Raw genomic sequence first — 21,347 nt, 5'->3', positions numbered from 1 at the left:
GGGACACGTCTGGCACTGCAGGATTTGAGTCCCTGGCGGTGTAGTGTGTTACTGATGGTAGCCTTTGTTACTTTGGTCCCAGCTCTCTGCAGGTCATTCACTAGGTCCCCCCGTGTGGTTCTGGGATTTTTGCTCACCGTTCTTGTGATCATTTTGACTCCACGGGGTGAGATCTTGCGTGGAGCCCCAGATCGAGGGAGATTATCAGTGGTCTTGTATGTCTTCCATTTTCTAATAATTGCTCCCACAGTTGATTTCTTCACACCAAGCTGCTTACCTATTGCAGATTCAGTCTTCCCAGCCTGGTGCAGGTCTACAATTTTGTTTCTGGTGTCCTTTGACAGCTCTTTGGTCTTGGCCATAGTGGAGTTTGGAGTGTGACTGTTTGAGGTTGTGGACAGGTGTCTTTTATACTGATAACGAGTTCAAACAGGTGCCATTAATACAGGTAACGAGTGGAGGACAGAGGAGCCTCTTAAAGAAGAAGTTACAGGTCTGTGAGAGCCAGAAATCTTGCTTCTTTGTAGGTGACCAAATACTTATTTTACCGAGGAATTTACCAATTAATTCATTAAAAATCCTACAATGTGATTTCCTGGATTCTTTCCCCCCATTCTGTCTCTCATAGTTGAAGTGTACCTATGATGAAAATTACAGGCCTCTCTCATCTTTTTAAGTGGGAGAACTTGCACAACTGGTGGCTGACTAAATACTTTTTTGCCCCACTGTAAGTGAGCATGCTCGGTAACCACAACAATGGGAAAGCAAAAGTTTGCATGCACCCCCTCCCCCTGCCCTGCCCCGCCCCATCCCAAATGCTTTCGGAATGCAAAAAAAAAAAGTGAAAATGTACTTCAAAAAAATAAGATTTCATTCCAAAAAAATACAATGTGTGTATTGTGTGACAAAAGGGAAAAAAAGAAAAACTTTCACTCTCCAGACCTGATCTGAGGAAAATGCATTCTGTAGCAAAGGGCATATTATTATGGAAATGTGTGGAGGAATGGCAAAAAAAAAAAAAAACATAATAAATAAATAAAAAAGCAGGCGTACAATTTACATAAATAAAATGAAAATGTTTTGTCGTTTTCTCTAAATAACATTTTAAACATGTTTATTATAATTATTATAACTATTAGCCTATTACAGATTATGTAGAACATCTGCGGTGCAATTTCCTGTGAATGAGCTGCTACTATAGAAGCGATAACTTATTCGAATGTGTTAGAGCTGAAAATTAATCAACATGGTGGTATACCTGATCTGATGTAACTGTAATTACACTCTTGACTGCTACACACTTATCTGTAAAATATATTAAATGCTTGATTAGTTACTAGTTACACCTTAAAGGGATGCAAACTTTTGCACTTAAGAGTACTCTTCCTAGAGAATTTAATGTGGACAAAAGCGGAAACGTCCATGATAATAAAGTCCGTGATATTATTAGTTGAGCTTTTAAAACGCTACTGAGTATGCTCGGAGGAGGCGGAGTCGAGGCCGAGCAGCGTGCTGAGGTACGAGGGCTCCCTCGGGTCCAGGATCTGATCCGATCGCACCGGGTGCACGATGTTGGCCGGCTGAGGAGTGAGCGTGTATTTTTCCAGGAAGACCAGATCAGTGGACGGCTGATATCCACCTGGCTGCTGCTGCTGCTGCAGTTCAGCTCCAGCTTCCTCTGGAATTTGGACAGGCACCAAAGTGACAGGGACACACACGTCAGCAGGTTTGGAAGTTTGGGACGTTTCGGGTGTTTGGGACGAGGCCGGGTTGAGAGGGCGAGCGCTGTGGACGTGGTCCACGTGGTATTTGAGCTTATCCTTGCGTTTGAAGGCGGTGCTGCAGTGAGGGCAGCTGAAAGGGCGCACCTCAGAGTGGATGACCATGTGCTTAGTCAGAGTTTTCTTGATGCGGAAAGTCTGGTTGCAGATCACACAGCGGTGAGGCTTCTCTCCTGGTGACAAAGAAACATATGTTTGATAGGAATGAAATGAAATTCATCATGAAATTACACCACATGCAGGATAAAGGGTGTGGCTGTATGTCTGTCAGTCTTAAAGGAGGAGTGGCCTCTAAAAGAGGCGTGTCATCTGTGCCTGTCAGTTCCAGTGAAGGAGGAGTGGCTTCTATGTCTGTCAATCTTAGAAAATGAGGCACGGCTTCTGCGCTTCTCAGTTTTAGTAAATACGAGCTTTTATGCTGCGCAGTCTTAATGTAGGAGGTGTGGCCTCTTTGCTTTCTATCTTAAAAAAGGTGTGGTCTCTGCCTTTCAGTCTTTAAAAAAAGGAGGCGTGGCCTCTGTGCTTGACAATTCCGGGGTGGAGGTGTGGCTTCTGTGACTGTCAGTTTTAGAAAAGGAGGTGTGGCCTCTTTGCTTTCTATCTTAATAAAGGTGGGGTGTCTGCCTTTCAGTCTTCAAAAAAGAAGGCGTGGCTTCTGTGACTGTCAGTTTTAGAAAAGGAGGTGTGGCCTCTTTGCTTTCTATCTTAATAAAGGTGGGGTGTCTGCCTTTCAGTCTTCAAAAAAGAAGGCGTGGCTTCTGTGACTGTCAGTTTTAGAAAAGGAGGTGTGGCCTCTTTGCTTTCTTTCTTAAAAAGATGTGGTCTCTCTGCCTTTCAGTCTTTAAAAACGGAGGCGTGGCCTCTGTGCTTGACTATTCTAGGGGTGGAGGTGTGGCTTCTGTGACTGTCAGTTTTAGAAAAGGAGGTGTGGCCTCTTTGCTTTCTTTCTTAAAAAGATGTGGTCTCTCTGCCTTTCAGTCTTTAAAAATGGAGGCGTGGCCTCTGTGCTTGACAATTCTAGGGGTGGAGGTGTGGCTTCTGTGACTGTCAGTTTTAGAAAAGGAGGTGTGGCCTCTTTGCTTTCTTTCTTAAAAAGATGTGGTCTCTCTGCCTTTCAGTCTTTAAAAATGGAGGCGTGGCCTCTGTGCTTGACAATTCTAGGGGTGGAGGTATGGCTTCTGTGACTGTCAGTTTTAGAAAAGGAGGTGTGGCCTCTCTGCCTCTGCGGCAGAAAATTACACTACGGACCAGAATGTGAAAACACAGGTTGAGAGAAGTTCCTAAACTTTATTTCTTCCACCCAGTACAAAAAACACTGAAGTGAACCATGAGCTGCTCTGGATTTATCTTTTATACATCAGCTCCTGGCCCCAGGAGGTGAGATACACACATGTGTAAACGAGAACGTTACCAGAATGTGTCCTGAAGTGTGTCATCAGATTGGTTTTTCCTCTGAACTCTTTCTTGCACACTTCACACTGGTGCACTACGGCCTTGTACCTGCACGTTCAGAGAAGACATTGTAAGATAAACTAAGCAGTGCTTAAACTGTATTCTGCACAAAGACCAATAATCGGTCAAAAACGATATACTGATTTCATTTAAGTGTAGAGGTGTGAGGTTTTTTTTGTTGTTGTTGTTTGTTTTTACTTTCTCCACACTTTCTCTCCCAGGTGAATACTTTTGTAGTGGACGTTCAGGTGATCGGCGCGTCTGAAACACTTCCCGCACTCTTCACACTGATGCGCTCTTTCGCCTGTGGGGGGACAAACTGTGTGTTACACTGCAGTTTATAGCGCGCCCATGTCAGGATCGTAGGATTTATTTGTTTAAATACATAAATAAAAACTGGCAGGAAAATGTGTACTCCTCCATCATCCATCATCCATTATACGCCAGCTCATATCTGTTAAAAATCATCAGGTGACAACTAGAGGTATGAAAGAAGAGTTGTTATAGAGTGACTGGCAGGACCTGTAGCCAATCAGGAGATTGTAAGGAGAGTGCAAGAGGGTGAGAAGAAAACTGATTCAGGACGGATGGACGAAAGAAACCCCAGGTTTGTTTTTTAGTTTTGTGGGATGTTTGCGGATGATAGATAACAGTCAGAGGATGCATCCTGTGCGGGTTTTGTATCTTCAGTCAGTTGTGTACTTGCTGAGCGAGTTGGTGGGGGTGTTAGTAAGTTTCTCAAAATGTTTCTATTTTAAATTCAGAGAGATAGAGAGAGACTCCGCCCCTCTGCTCGCCTGATCAGTCTTTTTTCCTCTGGTGTAGGTTTCAACGCTCCGACTCGCAGAAGGACGCAGTAGCACAACCCTTATTACTCAAACTCCTTTCTTTCCCAAGTAGCTTGCAGTTCCATTTTCCACCAGAGAGGGCGAAATTCCAAAATCGTCCTGACCATAAAAACACTACCTTTTTTCTACAGCTACTTTATAAAGCTACCACCTCGCGATCATTGTTAAGAACAGGCAATAAAGTCCAGGTTTATTTTCATGTAACATGAAAAATCGACACATTGTCATACATTTTAATATAAACTATAAAGTGTTTTAATTCCTAGAAAAAAAAGAATCACGCCCACACCCACACAACCTTAAAACGAAAATGTTAAAAAGCTTTACGTTACCGGTGTGTATTTTCTTGTGCTTCTTGAGATGATCGTGCCGAATGAAAGCTTTTCCACATTCTTCGCACTCGTAGCGTTTATCGTCATGGTGGACGCGAAGATGAAGCCTGAAGGGACAGAAGATGACTTAAATCTCACAAACAAAAGGCTCTGATTTACTCATCTCCCAGATAACGCAATGCAACTAGCATGTGATTGTGGGATAGTGTGTGTTGCAGGTGATGTACAAAGAATGACTCCGTGCTGTCACATGCAAATTCAGATCTGCTCTCTGTGTCTGTTTATCTTTATTACATTAAAAAGTCATTAAAAATGCTTAACGAGCTCCTTTGATAACTAGACTGTTTGATGCAGAGTCAACTTTTTCTAACTCCCAAATGGTTCATTGAATTTCTCTCGACAGTTTGCGACATTTTGACCACTGACTGTTCTTATTTGCATAAGTAAGAGTGAAACTGTTTCATGGTTTTATTATTTTTCCTCTTAATTAACAAAATAACATTACTCTGCCAGACATTTTATAAAATCTAATTAAATAGATTCTTGCAAACGACAGATGTCTAATTCGAACTATTAACTGTGCTGTATTACAGTGCCTTGAAAAAGTATTCATACCCCTTGAACTTTTTCACATTTTTCCACCTTACAACCACGAACTTAAAAGTTTTTTATTGAGATTTTATGTGATAGACCAACACAGAGTAGCACATAATTGTGAAGTGAAACGAAAATGATAAATGGTCTTCAAAATTTTAAACAAATAAAAAGCTGAAAAACGTGGTGTGCGTTAGTATTCAGCCCCCTGTACTCTGATTCCTCTAAATCCAATCCAGTGCAATCAATTGCCGTCAGAAGTCATCTAATTAGTTAATAGAGTCCTAATGTGTGTAATTTACTCTCAGCATAAATACACTTGTTCTGTGAAGGCCTCAGTGGTTTGTTAGAGAACACTGAAGAACAAACAGCATCATGAAGACCAAAGAACTCACCAGACAGGTCAGGGATAAAGTTCTGGAGAAGTTTAAAGCAGGGTTAGGTTATAAAAAAATATCCCAAGCTCTGAACATCTCAAGAAGCACTGTTCAATCCATCATTCAAAAATGGAAAAAGTATGGCACAACTGCAAACCTACCAAGACATGGCCGTCCACCTAAACTGACAGAGCGAGCGAGGAGAGCACTGGTCAGAGAAGCAGCCAAGAGGCCCATGATCACTCTGGAGGAGCTGCAGAAATCCACAGCTCAGGTGGGAGAATCTGTGCACAGGACAACTATAAGTCGTACACTCCACAAATCTGGCCTTTTTGGAAGAGTGGCAAGAAGAAAGCCATTGTTGAAAGACAGGCATAAGAAGTCCCATTTGCAGTTTGCCAGAAGCCATGTAGGGGACACAGCAAACATGTGGAAGAAGGTGCTTTGGTCAGATGAGACCAAAGTTGAACTTTTTGGCCTAAATGCAAAGCGCTATGTGTGGCGGAAAACTAACACTGCTCATCACCCTGCACACACCATCCCCACTGTGAAACATGGTGGTGGCAGCATCATGCGATGGGGATGCTTTTCTTCAGCAGGGACAGGGAAGCTGGTCAGAGTTGATGGGAAGATGGATGGAGCTAAATACAGGGCAATCCTGGAAGAAAACCTGTTGGAGGCTGCAAAAGACTTGAGACTGGGAAGGAGATTCACCTTCCAGCAAGACAATGACCCTAAACATACAGCCAGAGCTACAATGGAATGGTTTAGATCAAAGAATATTCATGTGTTAGAATGGCCCAGTCAAAGTCCAGACCTAAATCCCATTGAGCATCTGTGGCAAGACTTGAAAATTGCTGTTCACAGACGCTCTCCATCCAACCTGGCTGAGCTTGAGCTATTTTGCAAAGAAAAATGGGCAAAAATTTCAGTGTCTAGATGTGCAAAGCTGGTAGAGACATACCACAAAAGACTTGCAGCTGTAATTGCAGCAAAAGGTGGCTCTACAAAGTATTGATGCAGGGGGGCTGAATACTAATACACATCACATTTTTCAGATTTTTATTTGTTTAAAAATTTGAAGACCATTTATCATTTTCGTTTCACTTCACAATTATGGGCTACTCTGTGTTGGTCTATCACATAAAATCTCAGTAAAAAACTTTTAAGTTCGTGGTTGTAAGGTGGAAAAATGTGAAAAAGTTCAAGGGGTATGAATACTTTTTCAAGGCACTGTATTTATTGGTCATGATTTCATAGAAATGGCAGCTTTAAAGTCAGTGCAGTTACAACATTCGCCCTCAGGAGGGCAGTAATGTACAGCACACATCTCCGGAACCTTCTCCGCACCTGTAGGAGCTGCCATGGCGGAAACTTTGTCCGCAGATGCTGCACAGGTGTGGTTTCTCCCCACTGTGGATCCTTAGGTGCTCCCGTAATGTCGTCCTACGAAAGGAAAAGTGGCGGGTGATCACAAGACTGTGATGCTCAAATCTAAGCCCTTTAACCCCCCTCAGGTTGGATAGGTCATCAGGTGTGAATTACTTTTTTGAAAAAGATATATATACTCGAGACACAGGTCCATCAATTACATTTTTACGTACTGGTACAGAAAAACAATCATAAAAGCAGAGTTACTGTTCCCTTCCTGACGTGTTTTATTCCTCTTATACCACAGCGATTTGCCAATGCTTACCGTTTTTATTTATAAACTAAACTGCATTTCCGCAGAGAAAATGCACAGCGTGCTTGCTGAGCTGCAGCAGAGGGTCACCAACAGTAACTGAATCAGACATGAGACGTCCCGCTCTAAAACCTGTTTTAAATGGCTGAGCTCACAGCGGGATTGGGGCGACACAGCAAACCACTAACATCAAGCATGCTAACATCCTAACTGCTAACAGGTGAACAGAGAGCATGCTCACAGCTACCATGCTAACATGCAAATTTTTTAATTTCCCTGAGGGAATCCTCCCAAAGGGATCAGTAAAGTTCTATCTAATCTAATCTAAATGCTAACATGCTAAGAACTAGTATGCGAAAATGCTTACGGATAATACGCTAACATACTATGGCTAAGATGCTAACTGTTAGCATTCTAACATGCTAATGCTAACATGCTAACAGCTAGCATGCTAACAGCTAGCATGCTAACAGCTAGCATGCTAATGACTAACATGTTAACTGTGAGCATACTAACACGCTAATGCTAACATGCTAACATATGATGGCTAACATGCTAACATATTAATGCTAACATGCTAACAGCTAGCATGCTAAAATGCTTATGGCTAATACGCTAACATACTATGGCTAAGATGCTAACTGTTAGCATTCTAACATGCTAATGCTAACATACTAACAGCTAGCATGCTAATGACTAAGGTTAACTGTTAGCATGCTAACATGCTAAGGCTAACATGCTAACATACAGTGGTTAACATGCTAACATGGTAATGCTAACATGCTAACAGCTAACATGCTAAGGCAAACATTAACACATTATGGCTAAGCGTTAACATGCTAAGGCTAATATGCTAACAGTTAGCATACATACTATGGCTAACATACTAACTGTTAGCATGCTAACATGCTAATGATAACGTTAGTCGTAAGCATGTTAACATGCTAAGGCAAACACATTAACATGCTATGGCTAACATGCTAAGCGTTCGCATGCTAGCATATTAAAGCTAAGGCTAACAGGCTAACTTACTATGGCTAACATGCTAACAGTTAACATGCTATGGTTAGCACGCTAACATACTATGGTTAGCATGTTAACTGTTAACATGCTAATGCTAACATGCTAACAGCTAGCATGCTAACAGCCAACATTGAAAGTTAGTTCCCGTTCTCACGTACATTACAGCAGCTATAAACAGTCGTTCCCTCACCAGCTTCTCTTTATCCTCTCAATATTATTAAGATAAAAATGGTGTTCGTGAGAAACTGCAAACTCCTCTGTCCTGAAAATATCACAAAACTCCACGTTGCAGTTTCACCTCTGAAACTGGAGACTCCTTCCAGAAACGTTGCGATAGAAACCGTAACGAGTGCATCAATATGTGATACTGTGATGTGGATCACAATAACACAACAACGTCGTGACATGTGATGAAACCTTACCCAGTTTTCAAGATACGTGCAAAGATGTGACACTATCTGTGATGGGCTCCGTAACTCTTGCTCACCTCTCTCGGACCGACTTGCCGCACAGGAAGCACGTCCACTTCCTCTTCCCTCCGTGTGTGCACTCGATGTGCCGCTTCCTGTTGCCGGTGTCGTTAAACTGCCGTCCACAGATGTCACACGGGAAAGGTCCTGCAAAAACACGTAACGTGAAACACCAAACCAAACCATGAAACTTTTTTTTTAACCACAGGAGAAACCAAAACAGGAAGTGTTGGCACCTAAGTGGTACTTTTCTTGGTGTTTGAGTCGAGCAAAGCGGGACTTAAAGTAGTCGTCGCAGTAGGCGCATTTAAATGGCCGGTGCTGAGAGTGTAAGATCATGTGCTCCTCCAGGTGGGGGCGCCGCGTGAATGACTTGTGGCAGATCTACAACACGAATAATGACATTTATTATTATTATTATTATTATATAACGACCAGGAATGAGGTGATGGATGAATGTTTCTTAGTCTGAAAAAACTCACGTCACATTTCCAGCCTTCGCTCTTCCTTTTCCTCATACTCACAAACTCCTGCATGTGGTCAGGATGGAACCTACACCCACCCACAGACACCCACAGACACACACACACACCCACCCACACACACACACACACAATTTATACCTGAATCAAAGTTAAAAAGCTCCACATCTTCTGCAAAGCACTTGTAAATCTGTACTTGTTTGTTTGGCTCAATTTGTGTGAAAGGTCACAAAGGGAACATAATGTTGAAGAAGAAGGATTTATTTGTCACGTGTACAAAAATAAAGTCCCACACAAGAATATTTAGCTTTGATTACAGCTCGCATTCGCAGTGGCATTGTTTCTACAATGTTTATTTCCCTCCAGAGTTGATTAATTTTTCACGGAGAACTTCTTCTTCTTGAGAGAAGAGTCTAACCTTTCTTATACCTCCTTTAACTCTTTTCAGTTTTATGTCTTGAGAAATAAAAAGTATGCGTGATTTTTTTTTTTTAATGGAAGCATAAAGCACGAAGTGATATAATACACCTCACACTCACCTTTTAACATGCTTGCCCAGTGTCTTTCTGCTGGCGTGGAGTTTGTTGCAGAATGGACACTTGTGATCTTTTCTCTGCACCGGAGCATCAGCGGTGTGTTTCTTCTTGTGCACGGTGAGGTTGGATTTGGTGGAGTAGCGCTGCAGACACACATCACACTGAAACGGCTTTTCTCTCGTGTGCACTCGTGTGTGACTCTCATATTTTCCTGTGATATGAAGATAACAGAGCAACTGATCAGACCTGAACACATTTACAACCCCAATTCCAAAAAAGTTGGGACGCTGTGTAAACTATAAATAAAAAACAGAATGCGATCATTTGCAAATCATGGAAACCCGATAGTGTATTTCAGTGGCGGCTGCTGGTTTTTAAAACAGGGGAAGCCCATTTTACGCATTCATCGTAAAACCTGTAGGCCGGATATCAAAGCATAGAAAAGTGTGCCCCATTAGCACAGTGAACTAGACAACCCTACCTAGTGGCAGAAAGTATTTTTAGTTGTACATTTCATGTTATAGTCTGGCTTGCCAGGCTAGTGCCTCATATCCTTAATCAAAAATATCAAACATCCAAAAATCACTGGCTATTCGACGAAGAGCCTTGAACATCATACCCTGATATGCAACACAGAGTCTTTAACACAACACCCAGCTGTGCAACACATCCTTGAACATCTTCTGCAACACAGTCTGGAAATTCATAACCAGGTAGGCTATGCAACACACAGAACCTTGAATATTATACCCAGGTATAACCTATAACACAGAGCCCACCATTCTCTTAACATTACTGAACAATATACACACTTCAGATTCATGAACATGAACACTATTTATACACAAATTCTGCCCTCCGCTCCTTTTCCAGAAAATGGTCTGTGACCCTGTCATACCAGCTGGTTGTGCTTTCCAGAGACTTCACCAATTTCTGTTAGCAGCTAGCACTGCAGATCCCAATAAGGCTCAAGCTAGCCTACAACCAGATTGAACTACAAATGAAATAAACGAGTGAATTCACGAATGATCAAACTGATAGAATGGATGAAAGTTAACAGAGCACAACGAGTAATATTTACATTTATTTACAGAGTAATGTACAGAGACATCAATGAGAAGAAACGTTTATATGAAAAGAAATTCGGACAGCACTTTGGCACACGACTACACTTTCTCGACATCCGCTAGGGACTGACTGATCATACTTCCGTGTTCCTCGCTGAAGTACCGCCCTCCTCATGTCTTTCAAACACTACCTCCAATAATCCTTCATCAGCCCGGCTTCTTGTCCCTCCCACTGTCTTGTTTAGTCCCAGAGAAGCCCGGCTTCCCTGGAAGTGACGATTTTGTTGATTTTAACCAATAACAACTAGCCGAAATTGGCTGTTCAGAGCCGTCTCATAGACTGCAACGGATACCCGGCTGCCAGTCAGTGTTGCCAGATACTGCTGACGTTTTCCATCCCAAAATATATTCAAAACCCGCCAAAATGCACTTAAAACCGCCCAATCTGGCAACGCTGCTGCCAGTCCATAGAGCCCATTGAAATAAGAAAGGTTACAGCCTGGCAGCAAAGGTGATTCTCGTAGCGAACTGCAAGTTCGTCAGACATCACTCAAATAAGTTACAGGATAGTTATGAACATAAATACAATCTTGGGCATATATTATGTTATGCAAGTTATTGTTTTAATGAGAATTCAATGTCGTAGATGCCGCAGTTTGGGGAGAGAATTTTAGGGGAAGCTCGGCTTCCCTTGTTGTCTCTGAGAAATCGCCCCTGGTGTATTTCGATAAAAATGGTACAAAGACAACATATCAAATGTTGAAACTGAGAATTTTTTTTTTTTGGAAAAATATATGCTCATTTTGAATTTGATGTCAGCAACATGTTTCAGAAAAGTTGGGACGGGGCGTGTTTACCACTTTGTTCCATCACTTCTACTTTTAACACCACTCTGTAAACGTTTGGGAACTGAGACGACCAATTGCTGTAGTTTTGAAAGAGAAATGTTGTTCCATTCTTGCCTGATATACAATTTCAGTTGCGCAACAGTTCAGGGTCTCATTTGTCATATGTTGCGTTTCATAATATGCCAAATGTTTTAAATGGGAGACAGGTCTAGACTTCAGCAGGCCAGTTTTGTATCCAGACTCTTTTACTATGGAGCTATGCAGTTTTAATACGTGCAGAAAGCGGTTTGGCGTTGTCTTGCTGAAAGAAGGAAGGTCTTCCCTGAAAAAGATTTAGTCTGGATGGCAGCATATTGCTCTGAAACGTGTATATATCATTCAGCATTAATGATGCCTTCCCAGATGTACAAGCTACCCATGTCATGTGCACTAACGCACCCTCATACCATCACAGACACTGAATGCTTTTGAACTGTGCGCTGATAACAAGCCGGATGGTCCCTCTCCTTTTTAGCCTGGAGGACGTGGTGTCCATGATTTCTAAAAAGAATTTCTACTTTTGATTCGTCAGACCTCGGGACAATTTTCCACTTTGCCTCAGTCCATCATAAAAGAGCTCGGGCCCAAAGAAGGTGGCCGTGTTTCTGGATATTTCCACTACAGACACGTGTCTGCTTTTAATGCAGTGTTTCCTGAGGGCCTGAAGATCACAGGCATCCAATGTCAGTTTTCAGCCTTGTCTCTTGCATACAGAGATTTCTCCAGATTCTCTGAATCTTTTAATGATATTATGGACCGCAGATGATGCGATCCACAAATTCTGTGCAGTTTTACATCGAGGAACGTTATTCTTAAATTGTTGCACTGTTTGCCCACGCAGTCTTTCAAAGAGCGGTGAACCACGCCCCATCTTTACTTCTGAGAGACTCCGCCTCTCTGGGATGCTCTTTTTATACCCAATCATCTTACTGACCTGTTGCCAATTAACTTAATTTTTTTCGCATGACACAACTTTTTCAGTCTTTTGTTGCCCCTGTTTTTAAAAACAATCAAATGTCTCAGTTTCAACATTTGATATGCTGTCGTTGTACTATTTTCAATGAAATATAGGCTTTCCATGATTTGCAAATCATTGCATTCTGCTTTTATTTATGTTTTACACAGTGTCCAAATTTTTTTGGAATTGGGGTTGTACATCTACAGAGGCTGAAGTTTGATTCACTGGACTTACAAGGCTAGTGCAGCTAACAAGTAAGGAATACATCCAGATGTCTCATCTCATCTCATTATCTCTAGCCGCTTTATCCTGTTCTACAGGGTCGCAGGCAAGCTGGAGCCTATCCCAGCTGACTACGGGTGAAAGGCGGGGTTCACCCTGGACAAGTCGCCAGGTCATCACAGGGCCGACACATAGACACAGACAACCATTCACACTCACACCTACGGTCAATTTAGAGTCACCAGTTAACCTAACCTGCATGTCTTTGGACTGTGGGGGAAACCGGAGCACCCGGAGGAAACCCACACGGACACGGGGAGAACATGCAAACTCCGCACAGAAAGGCCCTCGCTGGCCACGGGGCTCGAACCCGGACCTTCTTGCTGTGAGGCGACAGCGCTAACCACTACACCACCGTGCTGCCCACATCCAGATGTATGTTTTGTAATAGAGGAGGTGGGAACATGCGAATATGTGAAAGGAGAGGAGGCCAAAACATGCAAAAAAATTCAAATAGCTTTACAGTATAGGATTCAGAAATAGGCCAATATCTGAACATTTCATATTTCATGGGAGGCGGAGACATGCACATATATGCAAAGTTATGGAACAAAGGAGGTGGAGACATGCAAATGTGGGAAAAGTTCTGTAAAAAAAAAAGGAGGCAGGGATATGCAAACATGAAAAGTTTGATCACTGAGCAGGCAGAGACTTGCATAATTTTAATATGCTAGTTTTATCACAGAGGACGCAAAGACATGCAAATATGTAAAGGATTTCTCACGGAAGAGGTGGAGACATACATATGTAAAGCTTTCTCATAAAGGAGTTTAAGACAAGCACATGAAAGTTTTATAACAGAGGAGGCAGAGGCACGCAAATACTTAAATTCTGCAATGCAAGTGTCACCAACAGAAATTAATACCATCCGAATAGAGATAATACCCTTCACCAGCTGCTCTTTCACACTTCATTTATGAAAACTTAGTCAAATTATTCCTCAAATAGCATAAAATGTCTAAAACTGTGTGTTTGATAAATAAGCTAATGGAGTCGATATGAACTGACACAGTGGAAGTAATGTATATGAGTGATTCCACGCTTATGGGTACTGAAATGGGGACATGAACTTATTTTTAAAAATTCACCTAAAACCATTTCTTTTTTTACCATCAGGTCACAAAACATGTAATCTTTAATGAATGATATGTTAAAAGATAACTTTAATTTTCTGAGATGTAATAAAAACATATTTATATGCCAAAGTCAGAACGTAACAGAAGTGTTGTGGACATATATATTCTCAATTTTAACAATGTAGAATTACTTTTTGAAACATAGGAAGGTGATGTTTTAGCAAATATAATTAATAAACATGTGTAGTAGAATAAACATACACATTCTTTCAATAAGATTAACATGGTATATAGCTAGATTGTAATTAATTTGTAACAGACGCGAGATGGACAATCGTAACAGAAGTAATGTAACAGACATCATTTTGGAACTCATAGGCTTGACTTTGGCATATAAATATGTTTTTATTACATCTCAGAAAATTAAAGTTATCTTTTAACATATCATTCATTAAAGATTACATGTTTTGTAACCTGATGGTAAAAAAAGAAATGGTTTTAGGTGAATAAGTTCATGTCCCCATTTCAGTACCCATAAGCGTGGAAGCACTCATATGTTAATATCTAAACGATTGTAGAAACACCGTCTGTGAACAAGATAGATTTGTCCACTGAGGAGCTATTTGTAATGTTCACCGCCCTCTGCTGTCTGTCACAGCACCCTTACCCCACAACCAATCCCACGGCTGCTCTTTACAGTAATCATGACTGTGAAAAGCTCATCTCATTATCTGTAGCCGCTTTATCCTGTTCTACAGGGTCGCAGGCAAGCTGGAGCCTATCCCAGCTGACTACGGGCGAAAGGCGGGGTACACCCTGGACAAGTCGCCAGGTCATCACAGGGCTGACACATAGACACAGACAACCATTCACACTCACATTCACACCTACGGTCAATTTAGAGTCACCAGTTAACCTAACCTGCATGTCTTTGGACTGTGGGGGAAACCGGAGCACCCGGAGGAAACCCACACGGACACGGGGAGAACATGCAAACTCCGCACAGAAAGGCCCTCGCCGGCCACGGGGCTCGAACCCGGACCTTCTTGCTGTGAGGCGACAGTGCTAACCACTACACCACTGTGCCGCCCCAAGTCTATTCTTACTGAAAGAATTATTTCAGATATAAGACACTTTACAAACAATCTTTATGAACAGCACTGCTGAGTAAAATTCTATTTTTTTTTAAATACTTTCTTGTTCAGTGACTGATAAACTCCATTATTAAGACTCTCACCTATACGGTCAAATGTCTTGTCACACTTTGGGCATTTGAGATTCTTTTTGTTGCCACTTTGGATGATCACTGGAGCAAGGCCCTCTGGGTAAACATGGCCGCCACTGCTCTGAGCCACGGCTGCATCATGGTCCTTGGTCACATGACTAGAGCTTGACTCTACCTCCTTTCTGCAATCTGGATCTTCCTCAGTTCTCACACTTGTTTCTGCTTCTTTTTGTTCTCTTTCTTTGCTTTGTTCATGCTGGTTTTTTTCATCATCATCATCATCTTCTTCTTCTTCTTCCTCTTCTTCTTCCTCTTCGACAGAGCTAGTTCCTTCGTCCACATGTGCATCCTTTTTCCTGTGGTTCTCCATTCCAAGGCAGTTCTTGCTCTCCTGGCTTTCGAATTTTCTCATTGTTGTCCTCTGACGGGTTGATGTGCGTTTGCTGCTCGAAGAAGCCGCCGTTTCAATGACCTCAACTTGGCTGTGCATCTTGGCCATGTGGTTCTCCAATGACTTTTTATAGCAAAATGTCCGGCTGCACAGCAAACACTGGGTCTCTTCAGGAGTTTGAGGCTTCTTAAGCTCTCCTGAAGAAGAACTCTGAGGTTCTTCCACTGGCAGTGCCTCCTCTTTCTCGGTTTCTTCCGGTGTTGTGTTTGGTGTTGCTTCACCTGCTAGAAGATTCACTGCCTCCATCATGTCAAAGAAGCACGCAGCCTCGGATAAAGACGGGATTTCACTCTGCTGTACCTCCATTTCAGACGTGTATAGAAAGTTGAGTAAGTGTTCAAATGTGGAGCTATCTACATTGTCAAAAGTCATATGGTCCAGCTGAGGGTTTTTACTCAGTTTTGCATGGAAGTAGCTGCTCCCGAACGCTAACACCACCTTGTGTGCCGGGTACATTTCCCCATGAACAGTGATGGCTATGTCGCAAAACGAAGGCAGTGCACGCCGGTCCTTGTTTAAGAACTCAAGGAAGCAGCTGTCACTTTGCGAAATTCGTAGACGCCGTTTTCCCTGTGCAGACTCATCACCGGTTGAGACCTCACACTTATCCACTGTAGGTGCTGAAGCTTCTGCCTCTATGCCCACCTTTTTCTTCGCCATGTTGTGCTTCACTTTCTTCTTCATCTTTAGGATTTCACAGAAGAGTTCAACATTGGAGATGTGAATACTACAAGAGGAGGAAATCATTTCAGTGTAAAAAAGAACAACAAATACTGTACAGTGTATCTGAATTCTCAAATCTGATTGGTCAGAAGGGGTTGATTAATTTTCTACAACAGCAGCTCTGACAAATCACAGCTGAAGCCAGTATCTCACTGGGCTGCGACAGCTTGCGAACGTCATTTGCGAGAGTTTCAAAAGTGTCTTGAAACATTCGCGGGGCTTCTCAATTTCCTCGCAAAGTGTCGCTCCTTCGTCGCTGAAATTTTGAACATGTTCAAAAAATTCGTGCGACAAAATTTCTCTCAAAATAGCCGCAAAGCCGTCGCGAACCCTTCTCAAGTCAGTTTCCGTGAGGCTTCCTCTACTTCCCTGCCTGCCGACGGAAAGCCAGGCTGCGACAGCCTGTGACTAGTTGGAGACACGACGATTGCGGTAAAATATGCGAATATCAATTCAGTCTGATTCCAAGTGAAAATTCGCATGTTTTATCGCACTTGTTGCGTCTCCAACTAGTTGTGGGCTGTCGCAGCCCAGTCAGATACTACCCTTACAGGTTTATCAGTGTTTTTTTTTTTGATTGATTGATTACTTTATTTTGAACAATAAAGAAGAAAGATATAAAAATAAAAATTTAAATAAAAAATGCAATAATCAAAACATCGTCATAAACAAACAGAATAGCGTAGCCACAAGGCAATAACATAACAATGTTCAGAAAGGATTAGGAAGAAGTAATAACTTATCCAATCCTAACCCTCTATACCACCGCTAATCAAATGTCACTTTCCACCATAATAAACTATATATACAAAAGAAAACAAAAGCAATAAACAAAAAAGAAAATATACCAACATACCAAAACATACCGACATGGTATAATATCGACCAAATCAAATCATATATACAGATACTTATGTTATGCATATAGACACACATACAATACATATATACAGTACATACATATACACATACCTATAACTATACACTAAATACAAGAAGACCAGTCACAGACTTACTCTCAATTTCATCATCACCTATATAGTCTGCCTGTCCTCATTCTCATATATTTTTATTAACATGTTTTTATATAATTTTTTAAACAGTTTTATATTGGTGCTATTTTTGAGTTCATTTTCCAGACCATTCCACAATTTCACCCCACAGACTGTTATGCACATACTTTTCATAGTTGTTCTAACATTTACTCTCTTAAAATTCATTTCCCCTCTCAGGTTATACCCACCCTGCCTTTCCATAAACGTATTTTGTACCTCACCCGGAAGAAGGTTATGTCTTGCTTTATACATAATTTGTGCAGTCTTGTGTTTAACCAGATCCGTGAATTTCAGACTGTGCGCTTTTACGAATAATGCGTTTGTATGCTCAAGATATCCCGTATTATTGACAATTCTTATTGCTCTTTTTTGTAATGTGCATAACGGCTGCAGGTTAGATTTGTAGGTATTACCCCATATCTCCACACATTAGCTCAGATATGGAAGTATGAGTGCATTATACAGAGTATGTAGTGATTTATAGTCCACAATGTGTCTTGCTTTCCCCAAAATTGCAGTAATCTTTGCTATTTTTGCTTTAACATGATTAATATGCGGTTTCCAGCAGACTTTATGATCAACAATCACACCCAGAAATTTTATTTCAACAATGTTTAATGTAAGGAGACGTTTATGGAAGGAGTCTCCAGTGTCAGTGCTTTGTCACAGTCAGATGTAAAACTATTATTATTATTATTTATTGTTTTTATTATAATAATAATAATATTTACTATTCTATAATAAGAGTAGTAACGTTCCAAGTGTTATTTATCATGATTCAATCCAAAGGTGAAATAAAATGGGTTTTGTTTTCTCTCCATATCGTACAGAAAGCTAAACATTAGCATAGCTTGAGCTATGCTAGCGAGTGGTGTGATTTTAAATCAGGCGGATACGGCAGGTACCAAAGGGTCCTCAAGATGCAAAAGACTAAAATACTGCATTTTGTTACGTATGTATTTATTATTAAGTCTATATTTTCGGCTGTTGTATAGCTTATTCAATGTACCGGTGATTATTATGCGAATCGATATTGTATTATTTTAAATCAGGCACACAGCAACGCAACCAAAAAAGGGGTCCTGCAAATGTAGGAAACGGCCCCACACCGGAACAGATAAAGGTCCCCCTTTAGAGGGAGAACGCCGACTAACGACACTACAGTGTCCCTCGGAAGGCTGTAGTAAAGCTTAATGTAGCTCTCTGTGGTTCCTACCTTTATTAAACAGCTTCCTGTGATATTTATGCCGCTAGAAAAACAAACTGGAATGTGTTTTCCATCAGTAAACAGTGAGCGAACAACAAAACAGACAGGCGCTGCGCCTCCTCCTGTTCAATAGTCCTGACGTCGCAATAAGTTGAGTGCTCATTGGTTGTTTCCACTTGCCAAATGTTAAATAAGACGATATAATAATGGCGTCTGTGCACTATTTAGTGCACGATATGCCACGATACTATAATTGTGATTTCGATATCGATACCGAGTATAAAACAACACTCAGTGAAAATGTTACGAAACATACCAAATGGATTCTGGTCAAAGAAACCGTTTTGCTGACTCAGTATTGCAGGGGTGGAAAGATAGAAAGAGCCAAACAGTTGCTGATTTACACATTAATGATACTTTTGCTAACTTCCAATAACTAATTATAGTCTCTTCAAATTCCTACAAATTACAGACTGGGTTAAGGAGAAATCTAAAGAAACTCCTCTTGTAACAAGCTATGCAGATCAACAAAAGGAATAACATCTATAGAGGTTTTCGACCTGACGTCATAGGGTCACGTGATACTGTTTACGCCGCCATTTTGGAGGTCAAACAAAGCCACGCTTATCAGCAAACAACACTTGTAATATCCATCTTCATCGCTTACTTTTATCGTAGAATGCCTGATATGTGTTGTGCAGTTAGCTGCCACAACAGAAGAGGGGATAAACCTGGATTAACGTTCCATAGGTTCCCGGCTGATCAACAGCGTCGCGAAAAGTGGATCGCGGCAATCAGGCAAGAGAATTGGCAGCCCACCGAACACACGCGTTTGTGTGGCGAACATTTTGTCTCAGGTAACTTTTCCAAAAGTTTAAAGATATCGTATGCGAGATAAATGACAAATTATACATGTAGCCTAGCACCTAGCCTACACGTAAACCCTGTTAGGTGGTGTTCAGGCTACCTGGCACCGGGCTAATTACTAGTGTTTGGGTGGCTTACGTGTAGTCTAGGTTTAACATACACGGTGCCCTCAGGCGAGGCAGAGCCATGTTGTTGGGTGGGATGTACTTTTTAGATGTGAATATGCAATGGACAAAACTAGAATTCGATACTAGACATATTAATTATTATGCGTTTTTCTATATGATTAATGTAACTCTCTCAACCTGGACACTATTTTTCTAACTGCAATGAATTTACTTTTATTTGGTATCACGTTGAAGTAGACTGTTATGGAATTTTTTTGCCACAAAATGTTGTTGGAAATCTTTGCATATGTTGTCATGGCAACCATTCAAACAATGCATGCTGTGAAAAGGGAAAATACATATTTTTTGACAAATCTTTAAAGTAGGTTTTTCTATTTAAATATTAAAAGTAGTAGCCTACTTCTTAAAGTTATTCAATTTAGGTTTAGTAGCATATTGACAGTGTAATGTCGCTCGATAACCCACATGTTGGGCTAGCGGGAGTTGCCATTGTTGTGACCGCCAAAATGGCGCCATCTACTTGTCGACATGGCAACGGTCACGTGGGTCGAAAACCTCTATACCTGTTTATGATAAAACATCTACAAAAGGAAAATGGGAAACAGACCTAGGCTGTGTTTATGAGGAGGCGGATTGGTGTAACCTACTGTGTTAACCTCCACAAAACAGTGGTGTAGTGGTTAGTGCTGTCGCCTCACAGCAAGAAGGTCCGGGTTCGAGCCCCGTGGCCGGCGAGGGCCTTTCTGTGCGGAGTTTGCATGGTGTCCGCGTGGGTTTGGTTGTCTATGTGTCAGCCCTGTGATGACCTGGCGACTTGTCCAGGGTGTACCCCGCCTTTCGCCCGTAGTCAGTTGGGATAGGCTCCAGCTTGCCTGCGACCCTGTAGAACAGGATAAAGCGGCTAGAGATAAAGAGATGAGATATTCCATAAGACATACTACACCCCTTACAGGTTACATAAAATTGACAGCAACATTTCCCCCAGACATCAAAGATGTAGTGACCAATGGCATGTTTCCAATGATGGAAGAATTTTGGAAACGTGCCATTGAATTAACCTCAAGGGTAATAGGAATTCAAATTGAACAGAAGTCAAGTCAAGTTTATTTGTATAGCGCTTTTAACAATAAACCAGTCCCCCCAGGATTTCGCAGGCCTTTTTTGTGATTGTTGCGGGCTAAAATATCTGATGTTGCGGGGTTTTTTCCAAAAAATTGTGATGAAAGTTGCGGTGTTTTTTAGGTTTTTGTTGCGATTACATTGCGGGAGGAAGTGAAAGTTGCGAGAAATTGTTGCGATTTTCTCTTTTTGTGATTAAAATTGAGCGATATGTTAAATATTAAGTTATTACTGAAAAACTATTGATTAAAAAAACAAAGACATTGAGAAATGGTCCTATAAACAACTGTACCAATATAAAAGATTACCAGGACTACAAAAATGCAGAAAAATAGGCTTTACTTATCCAAATGCACCTGTTGGTTCAAAAGTTAAAGTGCAGAGAACCTCACAGCACAACATGAAGTTACCTTAAAATATAATATAAATGCCTCAGCTTTCATGTAAGAAAAAAACTATTAATACTAGTACTGTGTGCAGGCAGTCTCTCCTGAAGACTAAATTAAACAATAATTATAAACTAATAAAATAAATGGCTCAGGCTTCATAGAAGAAAAAAAACAATTTGAACAGAATCTCACAGTATGATGCTGAAGCTGCCTAAACAATGGAAAATAAAATACCATTTTGGCAAAAATGTTGGCATCCATTAATTTCTTGTATTAAGTAAAAAATAATGTAAAGTGCACACAGTGCTTCACTGTAAACATAACACACTTTCAG

At 41.2% G+C, this 21,347-nt stretch overlaps 1 protein-coding gene across 1 annotated transcript; it reads right to left on the bottom strand.

Moving 5' to 3' along the window:
• Window positions 1-843: 843 nt before the first annotated feature.
• On the bottom strand, window positions 844-18,659 carry zbtb41 (zinc finger and BTB domain containing 41). Its single transcript, XM_060928473.1, has 11 exons — window positions 18,520-18,659; window positions 15,087-16,252; window positions 9,583-9,790; window positions 9,044-9,113; window positions 8,798-8,945; window positions 8,579-8,708; window positions 6,735-6,830; window positions 4,414-4,520; window positions 3,432-3,537; window positions 3,193-3,281; window positions 844-1,954 (listed from the first exon to the last, which is right to left on the bottom strand). Exons 2-11 carry the CDS (start codon window positions 16,207-16,209, stop codon window positions 1,467-1,469), a joined length of 2,565 nt encoding a protein of 854 aa, XP_060784456.1. The 5' UTR covers window positions 16,210-16,252; window positions 18,520-18,659; the 3' UTR covers window positions 844-1,466.
• Between the last annotated feature and the right edge of the window lie 2,688 nt (window positions 18,660-21,347).

The sequence above is a fragment of the Neoarius graeffei genome, chromosome 1 (genome assembly GCF_027579695.1).
Source record: "Neoarius graeffei isolate fNeoGra1 chromosome 1, fNeoGra1.pri, whole genome shotgun sequence".
Lineage (NCBI taxonomy): Eukaryota > Metazoa > Chordata > Actinopteri > Siluriformes > Ariidae > Neoarius > Neoarius graeffei.
Note: the sequence above shows the minus strand (reverse complement) of the source record. Positions and strands in the feature narration are given on the sequence as shown.